General features: G+C 40.6%; 1 protein-coding gene across 1 annotated transcript in view; it reads right to left on the reverse strand.

The window, feature by feature from the left end:
• Window positions 1-7,121: 7,121 nt before the first annotated feature.
• Window positions 7,122-16,361, reverse strand: part of LOC140212355 (transcription factor E2F3-like) — a 42,979-nt gene continuing 33,739 nt past the window's right edge. Inside the window, exons 4-7 of the mRNA XM_072283062.1 lie at window positions 13,040-13,200; window positions 12,393-12,505; window positions 12,017-12,155; window positions 7,122-8,640 (exon numbers count right to left, since the gene is read on the reverse strand). Coding sequence (XP_072139163.1) covers window positions 8,366-8,640; window positions 12,017-12,155; window positions 12,393-12,505; window positions 13,040-13,200 — 688 coding nt within the window. The 3' untranslated portion in view covers window positions 7,122-8,365. The remainder of the gene's footprint in view (window positions 8,641-12,016; window positions 12,156-12,392; window positions 12,506-13,039; window positions 13,201-16,361) is intronic.

The following is a 16,361-nucleotide window of genomic DNA, read 5'->3' on the forward strand; positions in this document are numbered from 1 at the left end:
ACTCGATAGGTCAGGTGTATTTATAGAGGAACATTCCATCCATCGCACCCCACACCTGTCTGTCCTGCTGACTTCCTCCAGCAGGCTTTTTGGCTCCACTTTTCAGCAGCTGTAATCTGCCTCGCTTTGGCACATCTGTCCACTAAACCTTACAATTCATGTGCCCACCTCCACCACATCCTCTCTCAGCTCATTTTCCAGCCAGCTTCCCACCTTCTACTCTACATCCACTCAGCCAGCAGTATTTACTTCCAACAATGTTGTTTGCTAACTGACATTGGTCACTGGTCCCCTAATATCTCTAATGTTATTATCGAAAGGAAACTGAATAATCTCCTTCAACCCACTTTACATTCTATTACTACTACCTGTAACCTTCAGAATCAGAATATCACCAGCATGTGTAGTGAAGTTTGTTAACTTAGCAGCAGCGGTTCAATGCAATACATAATAGAGAGAAAAAAAAAAGTAAATCAATTAAAGTACAAATGTGTATACTGTATTAAATAGATTTAAAATATTGCAAAAACATTAGTAATATAAGAAGAAAAAATGAGGTAAAGTGAGTTTCAAGGTTCAATATCAATTTAGGAATGGTATGGCAGGGGGAAGAAGCTGTTCCTAAATCACTGTCACCTTCAGGCTTCTGTACCTCCTCCCTTAGCCTCCTTGGGTCCAAACCCCCTTTTGAATTCTTTACCCATTTTAAGATACTAAAGACAAATCATTTTTACACCTGTAATTCCTTTTGTGCCAGTGTCCAATTTTGCTTCACACTGAAGCATCTTATTCTGTTAAAGCGGCACTCTCGGTGCAGGATGATGTAGGACATCTTACTCTGTTAAGCAGCACTCTCGGTTCAGGATGATGTAGGACACTGCTTTGGGTACGGAGGTCATGCTGTATCCTGAGAAGTTTTGAAATTCAAGCTAAACACAACCATTCCTTCATCTCACCCATGCAGTGGTAAAAGTAGAGATAAAACTCAGCAACACACACACACGCACATCTCACCCGTGCAACAGTAAAAGTACAGAGATAAAACTCAGCAACACACACACACACACAATGCTGGAGCAATTCAACAGGCCAGGCAGCACCTATGGAAAAAAGTACAGTCGATGCTTCATACCAAAACCCTTCCGCAGGACTAGAGAAAAAAAAAGCTGAGGGGTAGATTTGAAAGGTAGGGGAAGGTGAGAGATAGGTGCAACTTGGAGTTGGGGGGGGGGGGAGTGATGAAGCAAAAAGTGAAAGAGACAGAAGGCCATGGAAGAAAGAAGAGGGGAGGGGAGGGGCGGGCAAGGAGATAACATGAGAGGGGGGCAAAGGGGTGGGAAATGGTGAAGGGGGGTGGAGGAGACATTACTGGAAGATTGAGAAATCTATGTTCATGCCATCAAATTGGAGGCTACCCAAACGATATACAAGTGTTGTTCCTCCAAACTAAGTGTGGCCTTATCCCAACAGTGGAGGCGGCCATGGATGGACATATTGGAATGGGAAGTGGAATTAATACAGGTGGTCACTGGGAGATCCTGCTTGTTCTGACGGACTGAGCGTAGAATGCTCAACTGTACATATTTTCATAGATGCTGCCTGGCCTGCTGAGATTCCCAGCATCTGCAGATTTTCTCTTGCTTGAGAGATAAAACTCACTTTTGTTGACAACATAGCAATGCATGGAAGGTGGGCCAACATTCACTTGTTAATCAGGTGGTATAAGATATCCTATGCAGAGAATTGAGGACAATCAAGCATGTTGGAAAACATGAACCAACAGTAGTCACAAAATTATCAATTATTGTTCCCAACACAGCAGAGGAAAACTGATTGGCTAATATGCTGGAGTTCTACAAATATAAATAGCAAAATGACTGTTGGGGAAAGGGGGAGAACAGTGATTTTCCAGAAATTTTCATTAAAAGGTCCCACTGGCTGATCAGGACAACATACAAATATGCATTGAGAATACCAAAGTACAGTTCATCCGTGATAGCAGCAGGGAAACATTCCCGTCACCTGTTCATAACTGAAAGATTGCATGCCATAAAAATGTAGCAGTTCCCAAACAGCAAAATCTGCCTGCAGTATCAAGCAAATTGATTATGCCCGTCTCCTGATTCAAACACTCGTGCAGCAGTTGTAACCCAAAGACCTGTGATAATAAGCATCGGCTTCCAGCCAGAGAAGCACATGACTAGTGGGATACCACAGGGATCAGCACAAGGGCTGTTATTACCCACAATTTATGCCAACAATTTGGCTGAGGAAACTAAATAATCACAGTTCCAGGTTTGCTTACCATACAAAACTAGGTGAGGGGGCACGTGTGTGCACTTGCAATGGAGATGAGGAGAGAATGCAAGGAGATATGGGCAAGTTGAGTAAATGAGAATATAGCTAATGGATAATGAGCAAAAAAAAAAAATAGGTATTCCAATTTGATGTACAAGACAGAAAAATAGACCATTTTGCTTACCCCATAGAAATATGGGGAAATGTTGATTTTCAAAAGAACCTGCTGCGATGTACACACGCTCTGAAGGTAAACATGCAGGTGTAACAAGTGCTTGGACATTAAATGAATTATACATTCACTTTTATTACAAGATTTAAATACACAGGGAAAGAAGTTATTTCAATTTTGTAGGATTTTGGCGAGATAGAAGCTAGTGCTCGGTGTCAGATGTGGGAGGTCCTAGAGACTCCCGGACGACCACATCCGCACCAGGTGCGTCGAGCTACAGCTCCTTGGCGACCGCGTCAGGGAACTGGAGCTGCAGATCGATGACCTTCGTCTGGTCAGGGAGAGTGAGGAGGTGATAGAGGAGCTATAGGCAGGTGGTCACCCCGGGACCACAGGAGACAGAGAAGTGGGTAACAGTCAGGAGAGTGAAGGGCAAGAAGCAGGTACTAGAGAGTACCCCAGAGGCTGTCCCCCTTAACAATCAGTATTCCTGCTTGAGTACTGTTGGGGAGGATGGCCTACCTGGGAGAAGCAACACTGGTCAATGCCTCTGGCAGAGTCTGGCCCTGTGGCTCAGAAGGGTAGGGAAAGGAAGATAATGGCAGCAGTGATAGGGGATTCTATAGTTAGGGGGTCAGATAGGCGATTCTGTGGACACAGGAAAGAAACTGGATGGTGGTTTGCCTCCCAGGTGCCAGGGTCCAGGATGTTTCTGATTGCGTCCACGATATCTTGGAGCGGGAAGGAGAACAGCCAGAGGTCGTGATACATATTGGTACCAATGCCATAGGTAGGAAAAGGGAGGAGGACCTGAAAACAAACTACAGGGAGTTAGGAAAGAAGTTGAGAAGCAGGACCTCGAAAGGTAGTAATCTCAGGATTACTGTACTGCCTGTGCCACGTGACAGTGAGTACAGGAATAGAATGAGGTGGAAGATAAATGTGTGGCGGAGGGATTGGAGTGGGGAAAGGGATTCAGATTTCTGGATCATTGGGACTTCTTCTGGGGCAGATGTGACCTGTACAAAAAAAGATGGGTTGCACTTGAATCAAAGGGGGACCAATATCCTGGTGGGAAGGTTTGCTAAGGCTATTGGGGAGAGTTTAAACTAGAATTGCTGGGGGTGGGAACCGAACTGAAGTGATGGAGGAAAGGGAGATTGACTCACAAATAGAGAAAGCTTGGAGTCTTACTGGTTTAAAGGCTGGAGGCATCTCAAACCGGGGTAGAATGTCTAGCATGGTTTAAAGGATGGCAAGTCGTTGGAGGATTGGAGAGATTCAATCACATTTATTTAATACAGATTAGAATAGATTCCTAAATAAGCATAAGGGAATAATCCAGGAAAGTAGCAACAAAGTAAAAGATTAGCCATGACAGTGATAAATAAGTCTTGAATGGCTGGATGTGTACTCCTGCTCCTTTTATGCTCTTGTATAATTACATTTCAAAATTAGTCCATTGGCTGCAAAGTGCTTTAGGATGTCCCAAACGCTACTTAGATGCAAGATTAAAGTGTGGAGTATGTAGCAGCATATTCATATTGTTCAATCCCTTCAAAAGCATTAATTACCCAAAGCAAAGAATGGAATTTTACACCAAAATCCTCTGGGGATACACATACAAGTCCTAATTCATCTCTCCCCCAGCTGTCTCAGGTGCTTGACTGATATCTTCGTATAGATGCTTAATCAAAATTAAATCAGAAAGATAAGCCATTTAAATTCAAATATTTTATTTATACTCATCTAAATTTAAACATAAGAAATTCAATGGAAGCTTTTTCATAAAGCTTGAAAGTTTAAACATGTTCAAAATACTATGACAATTCAGAATTCTGCTTGTACTTTGCAAGTTTAATGTGTGATACACACTTCTCAAATGCTATGTACAAATCTTTAAACCAGCATTCACCTCAAAGGTTGATCAGTACCTTTTCTTGAAAAAAAGTGTTATAGTAAACTTTGGAAGGGCACAAAGTTTGAGGGGATAAAATAGCAAGAAAATACATTGATGGTGGGTAAACGTGTGCAAAGCAGCAGCCAATGAATATGACTGAAAGCTGCAGTCTTTAAATAGAATATAGATCATCCTTTTCACAATTCATATTCACAAGTCACTGTTGAATATTTTATTTATGCTTTTAATTCTATTATACATAGTCCTACGTGGATCTTTCTGTACACATTTACACAGCTTCAAACATATTGTATTCTGACTGTACAGCTTCACAAACTTATTAATGAAAAAACAAACTGAAGGCACCCAAAATTCTGGGCATTTCTTCAAAATTAAAAATGTCTAAAGGCATCAGGACCGATTTTTTTGGACAGAACTATAGAGCTTACCACTTATGCAGTTCAATGTTTTTTATATTTATTGCAGACAAAAAACCAAACAAGCACCAGTTTAAGGTGCTTACCAACACTGTTCATGATGAATATATCCCTGTTTGAGATAATACCGTAACAGAATTTGTTTGGATTAATTAGATTCAAAGACTAGACAGAAGCACATGCAGCTCATAAGAATCATCGAGAGCCAAAGGCTTTGCCTAAGTAAAGGACTTGCAGTATGAAACAAGACGAGCCTTGCAGCTTTAGTGCTTGGGCATTGAGCCTCAAGCCTTGCAAGTGACCAGTGGGACAGACAAAGTTGCTGTGGTGGTGGAAAGAAAGATATTAAATTGACACGGTCAGACTCTCTCTTCCCGCCCCCCCCCCCCCAACCACAAGCAATTTCAATGTATTTTAACCAGTCAAAAGCAGAGTGCCAGCACCAAATATCATGGCTTCTGAGATTAAAAGAAAATGCTGATTCCACAACAGAGGCAGTGACAATGGATTTTGTTTTGGTGCTTTAAAGCACAGGATATATTGACATAAACATACTTGCATGGCTTCATTCTGTACAGTCCAAAGAATTTAAATCAACACATTCTGCAACAAGTGAAGATTGACACTTTAGGGCCAACACAGCGGCAGAGCTTCTAGACCCTCAGCTCCAGTGACCCAAGTGCAATCCGGAACTCTGGTGTGGGGGAAGGAAAGAAAAACAAAAGATGATCAAAATGCAAGGGGAAAATGGAATTAAAGTAGATATTTTATAAGTTTTCAGAGACTCAGTGGAACAAAGGTTGCCTGGTTTTCGTACCCCTCTGGGGCTACCCTTCTAGCATGTGTGCAAACCATGCCAATTCGATAGTTTTTTAATATTGCCACAGGACTTAACAACTGATGTCAAAATTCATGTTAACCAGTAGACAAATGGGTTTTTTTTTCCAACTTTTGAAATATCATTGAAGCCTTTGCGCCTTCAAAATATTTCATATTAATGGCAACAAAGGAAATGTTCAGTATATGCAAAATTAATATAAAATATATCAGCTGCAGATCAGCAGAGTCAGGACTAAAGGGTTTAAATAAATGTGTTCAGCTATCTTTAACTCCATAAAGGCAATTTCCTACAATAAGGAATAGGAACCAGATAAATACTCCTCCTCAAACACGAGGAGATCTGCAGATGCTGGAAATTCAAGCAACACACAGAAAATGCTGGTGGAACGCAGCAGGCCAGACAGACTTCTTCCTATGGGTGCTGCAACACCACCTTGTATTCCATCTGCGGAGCCTCCAACCAGAAGCATGAACATTGACTACTCTAACGTGTCCGTTAATACCCCTCCTCCCATTCTTATCCCCATCCCTTATTTATTTTTTCCCCTTTTTTTCCTCTGTCCCTCTCACAATAACTCCTCACCTACTCTCCCATCTTCCTCTGGGCTCCCCTCCCCCCTTCTTTCTCCCTAGGCCTCCCGCCCCATGACCCTCTCCCTTCTCCAGCCTTGTAGCCCTTTTGCCAATCAACTTTCTAGTTCTTAGCTCTTTCCTTCCCCCTCCTGTCTTCTATCATTTTGGATCTCCCCCTCCCACTTTCAAATCTCTTACTATCTCTTCTTTCAGTTAGTCCTGACAAAGGGTCTCAGCCCGAAACATCCACTGTGCTTCTTCCTATGGATGCTGTCCGGCCTGCTGCGTTCACCAGCATTTTGTGTGTGTTGCTTAAAATATTCCTCCTCCTTCAATCCATGTACATGGTATTGTTGTATTTTTAGACTGGATGTTCCCAAGTACACAAATAATAAGCAGCACATTTTTATTCAATCACACTTCATCTCCTTTTCAAATCTACAGCAAAAGAAAGATTTTGGAATCTGAATTTTGATACAAGGCAAAGTCCACACATCATACTGAACTTCCATTTCTCCAACCCCAAAGACTTTGACAAATGCAACATTTGCATTATCAGTTGTGCTTCATCACCTCGCCCAACTTGTTGTAATACATACAAGCCTAAAGTACTTAAATTTGACCAGATACAAAAGTGTAGTTTTATCCTATTTCGTGTCAAACCTCAGTTGATTTGTCCCCTCCCTTCTCATGAAAGCCACAACCAAAAGCACCACCATAATTCCTGCCCTAGCTAACATCAGATGACTTATTGGCAGGTCACGGAGCACACCAGATACAGAACTTGTCTCTGACTCCATGAATAGACACTGCATTTACCAAGATACAAGGAAGCTCCTTTCCACTGACCACCCTCCCCTCCACACTTCTCCCACCCACCCACCACCAATTGTGTCTGCATCTGCAAGAGTTACATTTCTTATTCCTCCAGAGAAAAAAAATACAATTTTTTGGATTCTTGTTAACACAAAGTCGGGTTAACTGCACAAATCTTTTTAAAGCATAACATGACACTGGTCAACAGAAATCAACCACTTGTCTGGTCTACCTTAATCCAACGATTCAAGCCCAAAGTAATATCAAAAATGCATTACACAGATTGGAAAGGAAGATGAAACAGAATGTTTTAAATCATTACATCAAGCTCCTATTTTTGAGCAGATGGTCAAATCCAAAATGTCAATGCTACAGAAGCCCACACACATGGACGAGGGAGGATTCAGCAAGTGTCTTAATTTGGCCAGTTGTACCTCAAACAGGATAGTGTGGTAAGAAAACTAAAAATTATCCATATCAAAGGACCATCTCACACTGAGCTATCAAACAGAATTTGCTCGTGACAATACCTCAGTGGAGAAGGGGCTGGGGGGAAATGTAGGTCACAAAGAAATGAATGAAAAATGTAGTTATAGCATTTTGCTACAATTGTGAAATGGATTTTTCCACAAAGACATTTTTAAGAAACTTTATGTGAAGGTATTCAACCTGACACATCAACTGTTCCCCATAGATCTGCTGTTTTTCAGGCTGTTTGTCTTTCTACCAGCATCTGCAGGTTCTTGTCTTCAAAAAATCATTCTAGCAGTTGGTTTTAACATTTTGATTTATTCCCATCTAAAGATTTCCTCCCCACGGTGACACAGTATTAAAGCAGACTTACTATCCCACAAATACTGACACCATTACATTCAGCACAACCACAGAACAAAGTATTTACCAGCACAGTCCTTTCTTGTGGATAGTTTTCTTGCACAACATTTATACACCTCACTCTCAACTCCAATAAAAGAACTTCAACAGCTTATTTATTCACCTCGGAAGACTCTGGTCAAAATGCTAACCAGGATTTGAAGTGTTTGAACAATGAAAATTACACTATGCATGTCCAAGGCAAAACAAAAAAACAAAAATCACCATTCAGACAAAAATGATGATCAATAGTTAAGTTTCAATTCATGCTAATACATAATTTATATAAAATATCAATGTAAATTATTTCAGTAGCCAATATAGATTAAGGTCTCATCGTGGTTTTACCAGCAGAAAGCTCCTATAGCTGATGTAGATTTCCATTCATCAATCACCAATACCCAACCTTGCATTGAGTTTTCAGGTCCATACCGACAACTGCTCATCTAAGGGTATTTAATTACTTACATAAAAACTTTCCATTGAGAAAAACCTATCAACATCACAATCAAACAGGTCACTGATTCCTGCCTTATCACCAATGCTTAACAGGTAATCTTCCTGAGGCACTGATGGAGACAAATTTACAAATAGTCCTTCCTCTTCTGTGGGTGTTGAAATCTGATCTTCAGTTTGTTGCAAAAGATTATTCAGTGAGTTCGAGGGTGAAAGGTGAGAAAACTGTGAACCCAAATCATCACCGTGCTCCATCCCATTAGAAATATCCAAATCTGTCAAAAAAAAAAACAAATTTAATAGATTTTAATCAGTCTTGTGCTTTTTAGCATTAGCTTCAAGAGCAATGGCTCTTTCAAATTAACTTCACTTCGGAAAGGTGAGCTACCCACCGACTGGCAAACAACGGTTGTTTTAACCTTGATCAATTCATCAAGTGTGTTTATTTTAAAACAACAGACATAGATAGGTCTCAGAAGTGGAGAACCTAAACAATGCCTGCAGTAAGCGATTTGACAAATGCAAGCTATTCATTCACGTGATGGATTGAAAATAATGGTTACAATTCTGACCTACTTAAAGCAAACATCAGCCACCTCATTTATGTCCACACCCATACCAGGGGCTGGGCCTGCATACATGAAATGTGTTCAGGTGATAGTTAGCTATGCACCGCATCCCTCTTGCCGTTACTGAGGACATCAGCGGCATATGCTTAAAGCAGATCAAAGGTGAACACAAATCATCTTGAAATTATTGGTGATTGGCAAAACAAATCTATTTTGCAGTTTAAATTATCTCTACCACACGTGTGCGTGCATGTGCGCATGCGTATCAATAAATGACTAACAAAAGCATACATGGCAGCTTGACAGTGGGGAATTCCCGCAAAACAAATCTATACAAAGAAATAGCAGGGGGAAGATTTAAGTTTAGCATTTTAAAAAATTAGCAAATGATTTTTGTTTAGCACTAATAGCAAGCAAAACAAGTACAGAAATCCCTGCAGTTCCATTTGGGGTATAGACCATATCAATTGTTCTCTCTTCTGGAAATGGGGTACACGATGGCAATTTAAGATAAAAGAACAGCGTATTGGAACATTACAATCCAGCCCAAGGATCAGGTAAGTAATATAAAGGCTCAGCAGCACCCTCAAATGAGAGATAGGGTATGATATTTAACCTTGTACAGACAGAACTCTGTCAGATGCAAATAGGAGAAATGGGGTTTGATAGGGTGAGAAAATATGGACATATTTCTATAAAGACTAGAGCAGTGTGGGCTATTTAGTCTTCAAACTTGCTCTGTATCCAAAAATTCAATCTTTTTTTGATTATAACTAATGACCAAATAACCACTAACAAATACGTATGCAGGTTGAGTACTCCTTATCCAAAATGCTTGCAGCCGTACGTTTAGGATTTTGGAAGATATAGATGAGATAGCTTGGGATCGTCATCATTTCCGATTCTGAATTTATGTGCTCCCAGTAAGCACACGTATACTCTGATGCAGCCTTTCAGCATGTCAGATTTTCATCAGCGACGATCTCGGCAAACTCAATAAATTTCTCTGCTATTTCATGATCAGCAGACACTTTATCACCACAAATCTTTAAAAATTTGTGATGTTGTGATAGCACCCAAAAAATTTTTGGATTTTAGAGGCTTTCAGAATTTCAAATAAAGAGATACTCAACCCACATTCACAATCCACAGAATAAAGATTCTCTTCATCCTAGTCTCCGAGCTTCAATTATGCTTCTTCAGGAGAAACAGTGCCACCCCCATCTCAAAGTTACTTAGTATCTCTCAATAACTTTCTTCCAATTTCAGGTGATGGCAATTCACTACCATCACAGAACAACTGATCTTAAAACAAGTGCTTCCTCCCAAATAAGTATTTCATGCATAATCAAACATAGAACCCACACAACTGTAGCCCCCTCCCCCACCAACCTTCCAGGTTGTACTCCTTCCCCTTCACCCACCACCTTAGTTAGGCACCTCTCCCCTTTCTTTAGTCCTGATGAAGGGTCTTGACCCAAAATGTCAACTGTTCATTCATTTCCACAGATGCAGCCTGATCTGCTGAGTTCTTCCAGCATTGTGTTAAATCGGATTTCATTATTTTTATAATAAATTCTTATCTCCCGTTTAACCTATTGATATTTTTCAGCTTGTTTACATCCTTGCAAGTTACTTTCCCTTCTAGGTATGATTCCTCAACAAAATTGCCAATCATTTACCTATTACTTTATGTAACCATTTCAAGTGGCACTCTTAAAGAATTTCAGCAAATGCAGAAAAAAACTTCATATAGTTTATTGCATGCCTTCCCCAGTTGTGAAAACCCCAAACAAACCTAATGTTTTCTAAAATCTTTTTACTGATGGCATCTCTGCAAAACCACATTTCCTCCTCTGCGCAAAATCCCACCCCCCCCCAGATTAAAACTATTATCACAATAGTGAGGAGGCAATAAACACTCAATGGACATGCAGCCTTCACTTCCAAGTTCCTTTCCAGAATACTAGTCTTCACTCCAATTCACAGGATTTCAAAATCCAAGGAAATCCAGAACTCAAAATCAATGCATTCACCATTACACAAAATAAAATGGTGAGTACAGGAATACAAGTGTTGATTTCCGATTCCAATATTTTCTTTATATTTCTTTACTATTTGGTCAGATTCCACAATCTCACCTGATCCTTTATTCTCCCCCCTCCACTAATGTTAATTTTAAAAAAACTAAATCTATAACCTTTTACAAGCTACAGGTTTGTAGACTTAGCCAGCTCCACCAAGAGCACTAGCTTCCCACCACCTTCGAAAGGCAGTGACTCAAGGCAAAGTTCAAAGTAATTAACGAAGTACATATATGTCACCATATACCATCCTGATAGTCAATTTCTTGGAGGCATTCACAGTAAGTACAAAGAAACTCTAGAGTAAACGGAAGACCGCACAAGACGGACAAGCAACCAGTGTGCAAAAGACAGACTGCACATACAAAAAATACAATCGATAAGCAATAATGAGAACCTGATCTGAAGAGTACCAGAACGTGAGTCCATAGATCCTTAGATTGAGTTCAGTTCAGTGTTGGGGTGAGTGAACTTATGCACTCAGGTTTAAAAGCCCGATGGAAGGGGTAATACCTGTTCCTGAACCTGATGGTATGGGTCCTTGGACTCCTGTACTTCCTGCCAGATGACAGCAATGAGAAGAGAACATGCCCTGGATAGTGGAGGTCTTTGATGATGGATGCCCCCTTGCTGCAACAGGGCTCCATCGTCATCATTGGGGACCCTCACTATTCAGGACATACTGACTTTTTATTGCCATCAGGAGTGGTGCAGGACCCCGAGGATGCATACTCAATGCTTTAGGAAAAGCTTCATCCCGTCTGCCATCAGATTTCTGAAGGTCTATAAACACTACTTCATTATTTTATTCTTTTTGCATTTTTTAATTTTTCTTTTATTAAAACCTATAGTAATTTTATGTGTTGCATTGTACTGCTGCTAGAAAACAAATTTTTTAACCTAACAGTGAAAATAAACCTGATTCTGACTAATTTTTATGAAGCCAAATTCAAATAAAAAAGTAATGAAGCCACTTCCATCAGTAGTTTAGGGCTTACCTCGGACACACAACTGAGAAATACTTCTAGAATGTTCCTTGCTGCCAGTCTTCAATGGACTACTTGATGCTGCAGAATCATCTGGACACAAATACACCTCAATAGGCCCCTTTGAACTTGACAAATGTATCTGCAAGTTCTGAATGAAATTAGAGACAAACAATTACACAAGTTGACATTTCAGCGAAATGGATAGCAAATAGACATTAAAAAGAGGCTAAACAAGGTACAATGTTCTTTTGTAATTGTATTTCAAAAGTGGCCTCTCAAAAGTGTACCAGGATCAGTTCTGCTCTAATCAGTGCACATTTTTACTTACCACTTGATTTGCAAATATTAATAACTCACAAAAAGCCCACTCTGAGACTAGACTTACATCATAAGGATCAGGTACTTCGAGCCTGGTTTCAGGAGGAGCTTTCACAGCTATTACCACCTGACCCTTAAAGCTCTGGATCTTTCTGATGTCCTGATAGGTCACATAATTTAATGTAGGCAGTGTTAAGGAGAGCGAACAGAGTTTCACAAATCAATACACTACACACTCAGTCAGTCAAGTTCAAATACTCTTTGAAGTGTTTCCACCCATTTAAAAATAAATAAATTTAACCTCTAAAATGATGATCTTAGAGGTTAAAAACAATACATTCATGAACTGGTTGTATTGCTCCTCATTTAGTTGAAACAATAATACATTTTTCAAAAGGTTCTTACAAATTTAAAATCATACTACCAGCCAGAAAGTACATTCAACCTACTGAGTTGACTTAGTCCAACTTGTATGACCTCAAGCTCCTACAATTTTTTTTCCTTTTCCAATTTTTAAAAATAGTTATTAAATTCTGCCAAGCTATTCAGTCTGGAGCAAAACAAGATGAATGTTTTTCATCTTTCTACAGCTTTCAGCAAATTTCTTCAAACTGCATCATCTAATTACGCACAAGTGAACTGCATATCCCGCATCCCGCCTGTGAAAACAAGGATATCAAACCCCTTCAAAACTTTGGGGTTATCAGCAAAGATATCTTTGGTTTTCAGAGTCCTCCGTCAGCTTTTTGAGGTCTGAGGTACAGCTCTGGATCAAGTCATCCAACTTCTTCTCCTTCAGGCTAAGCTCCGCCACCTCCCGATTGAGACCTTGGCATCGTTTCAGCAGACCATCCTTGTCTATCAGGCTGCAGCCCCTGGGGGAAAGAATGGCAACACAGCAAAATCATCAAATCTAATTTTGAAAAAGTCATTGTAAAGAAAGAACACATTTCATCTATGTTAACTAAAGTTGGCAGATTTCTTAAACCTTGTTGTGAATTTTTAAAGGGGAAAAGCAACTTTGCAATTTTGTATTTCTGTAATGGAACTTGGACATAAATGCAATCCATCAAACTGTTTGGGAAAATCTCTGTAGTGTGGGAATGGCAAAAAAAAAAATCTAATTTGCTGTAAGTATCATTGGCTTCAGTCTATAATGTTCATTCAGGAAATTGTAATTAGACCCAACTCCATGCAGTTACCGCCCACCCCCCACCCCCACCTAGCCTGAGTGGAAAAACTCAAGTCTGCATTTTTTGTTAGAAAAGATGTACTGCAACAGATTACACACTGCTGTTCAATATCAACAACTTTCATGTCAGTATGTTAATCGTGCATTATTTCAAGATCAAAAGGTATGCTGAGAGTTCCATATATTTATTGTTTAACAGAAAATTTCCACACACAGCTGACATTATCACAAACGTTAGTATAGAGAGGACAAGGTAAGATAATTGCAAGCTTAAATCCATAACGACTAAAGTTGATTGTGTGCAAGTGAGACCATGCAAAAACTTTGCTCTTCTGATACAGGCAACAAATGTGCACAGAACAATCTGTATAAATAGAAACATAGAAAATAGGTGCAGGAGTAGGCCATTCGGCCCTTCGAGCCTGCACCGCCATTTATTATGATCATGGCTGATCATCCAACTCAGAACCCTGCCCCAGCCTTCCCTCCATACCCCCTGATCCCCGTAGCCACAAGGGCCATATCTAACTCCCTCTTAAATATAGCCAATGAACTGGCCTCAACTGTTTCCTGTGGCAGAGAATTCCACAGATTCACCACTCTCTGTGTGAAGAAGTTTTTCCTAATCTCGGTCCTAAAAGGCTCCCCCTTTATCCTCAAACTGTGACCCCTCGTTCTGGACTTCCCCAACATCGGGAACAATCTTCCTGCATCTAGCCTGTCCAATCCCTTTAGGATTTTATACGTTTCAATCAGATCCCCCCTCAATCTTCTAAATTCCAATGAGTACAAGCCCAGTTCATCCAGTCTTTCTTCATATGAAAGTCCTGCCATCCCAGGAGTCAATCTGGTGAACTTTCTTTGTACTTCCTCTGTGGCAAGGATGTCTTTCCTCAGATTAGGGGACCAAAACTGCACACAATACTCCAGGTGTGGTCTCATCAAGGCCTTGTACAACTGCAGTAGTACCTCCCTGCTCCTGTACTCCAATCCTCTCGCTATAAATGCCAGCATACCATTCGCCTTTTTCACCGCCTGCTGTACCTGCATGCCCACTTTCAATGACTGGTGTATAATGACACCCAGGTCTCGTTGCACCTCCCCTTTTCCTAATCGGCCACCATTCAGATAATAATCTGTTTTCCTATTTTTGCCACCAAAGTGGATAACTTCACATTTATCCACATTAAATTGCATCTGCCATGAATTTGCCCACTCACCCAACCTATCCAAGTCACTCTGCATCCTCTTAGCATCCTCCTCACAGCTAACACTGCCACCCAGCTTCGTGTCATCCGCAAACTTGGAGATGCTGCATTTAATTCCCTCATCCAAGTCATTAATGTATATTGTAAACAACTGGGGTCCCAGCACTGAGCCTTGCGGTATCCCACTAGTCACCGCCTGCCATTCTGAAAATGTCCCGTTTATTCCCACTCTTTGCTTCCTGTCTGCTAACCAATTCTCTATCCACATCAATACCTGACCCCCAATACCGTGTGCTTTAAGTTTGCACACTAATCTCCTGTGTGGGACCTTGTCAAAAGCCTTTTGAAAATCCAAATATACCACATCCACTGGCTCTCCCCTATCCACTCTACTAGTTACATCCTCAAAAAATTCTATGAGATTCATCAGGCATGATTTTCCTTTCACAAATCCATGCTGACTTTGTCCGATGATTTCACCGCTTTCCAAATGTGCTGTTATCACATCTTTGATAACTGACTCCAGCAGTTTCTCCACCACCGACGTTAGGCTAACCGGTCTATAATTCCCCGGTTTCTCTCTCCCTCCTTTTTTAAAAAGTGGGGTTACATTAGCCACCCTCCAATCCTCAGGAACTAGTCCAGAATCTAACGAGTTTTGAAAAATTATCACTAATGCATCCACTATTTCTTGGGCTACTTCCTTAAGCACTCTGGGATGCAGACCATCTGGCCCTGGGGATTTATCTGCCTTCAATCCCTTCAATTTACCTAACACCACCTCCCTACTAACATGTATTTCGCTCAGTTCCTCCATCTCACTGGACCCTCTGTTCCCTACTATTTCTGGAAGATTATTTATGTCCTCCTTAGTGAAGACAGAACCAAACTAATTATTCAATCTGCCAATTGTCCTGACGAAGGGTCTCGGCCTGAAACGTCGACTGCACCTCTTCCTACAGATGCTGCCTGGCCTGCTGCGTTCACCAGCAACTTTGATGTGTGTTGATTCAATTGGTCTGCCATGTCCTTGCTCCCCATAATCAATTCACCTGTTTCTGTCTGCAGGGGACCGACATTTGTCTTTACCAGTCTTTTCCTTTTTACATATCTATAAAAGCTTTTACAGTCAGTTTTTATGTTCCCTGCCAGTTTTCTCTCATAATCTTTTTTCTCCTTCCTAATTAAGCCCTTTGTCCTCCTCTGCTGAACTCTGAATTTCTCCCAGTCCTCAGGTGAGCCACTTTTTCTGGCTAATTTGTATGTTTCTTCTTTGGAATTGATACCATCCCTAATTTCCATTGTCAGCCACGGGTGCACTACCTTCCTTGATTTATTCTTTTGCCAAACTGGGATGAACAATTGTTGTAGTTCATCCATGCAATCTTTAAATGCTTGCCATTGCATATCCACCGTCAATCCTTTAAGTGTCATTTGCCAGTCTATCTTAGCTAATTCACGTCTCATACCTTCAAAGTTACCGCTCTTTAAGTTCAGAACCTTTGTTTCTGAATTAACTATGTCACTCTCCATCTTAATGAAGAATTCCACCATATTATGGTCACTCTTACCCAAGGGGCATCTCACAACAAGATTGCTAATTAACCCTTCCTCATTGCTCAAAACCCAGTCCAGA

Source organism: Mobula birostris, chromosome 19, assembly GCF_030028105.1.
Source record: "Mobula birostris isolate sMobBir1 chromosome 19, sMobBir1.hap1, whole genome shotgun sequence".
Lineage (NCBI taxonomy): Eukaryota > Metazoa > Chordata > Chondrichthyes > Myliobatiformes > Myliobatidae > Mobula > Mobula birostris.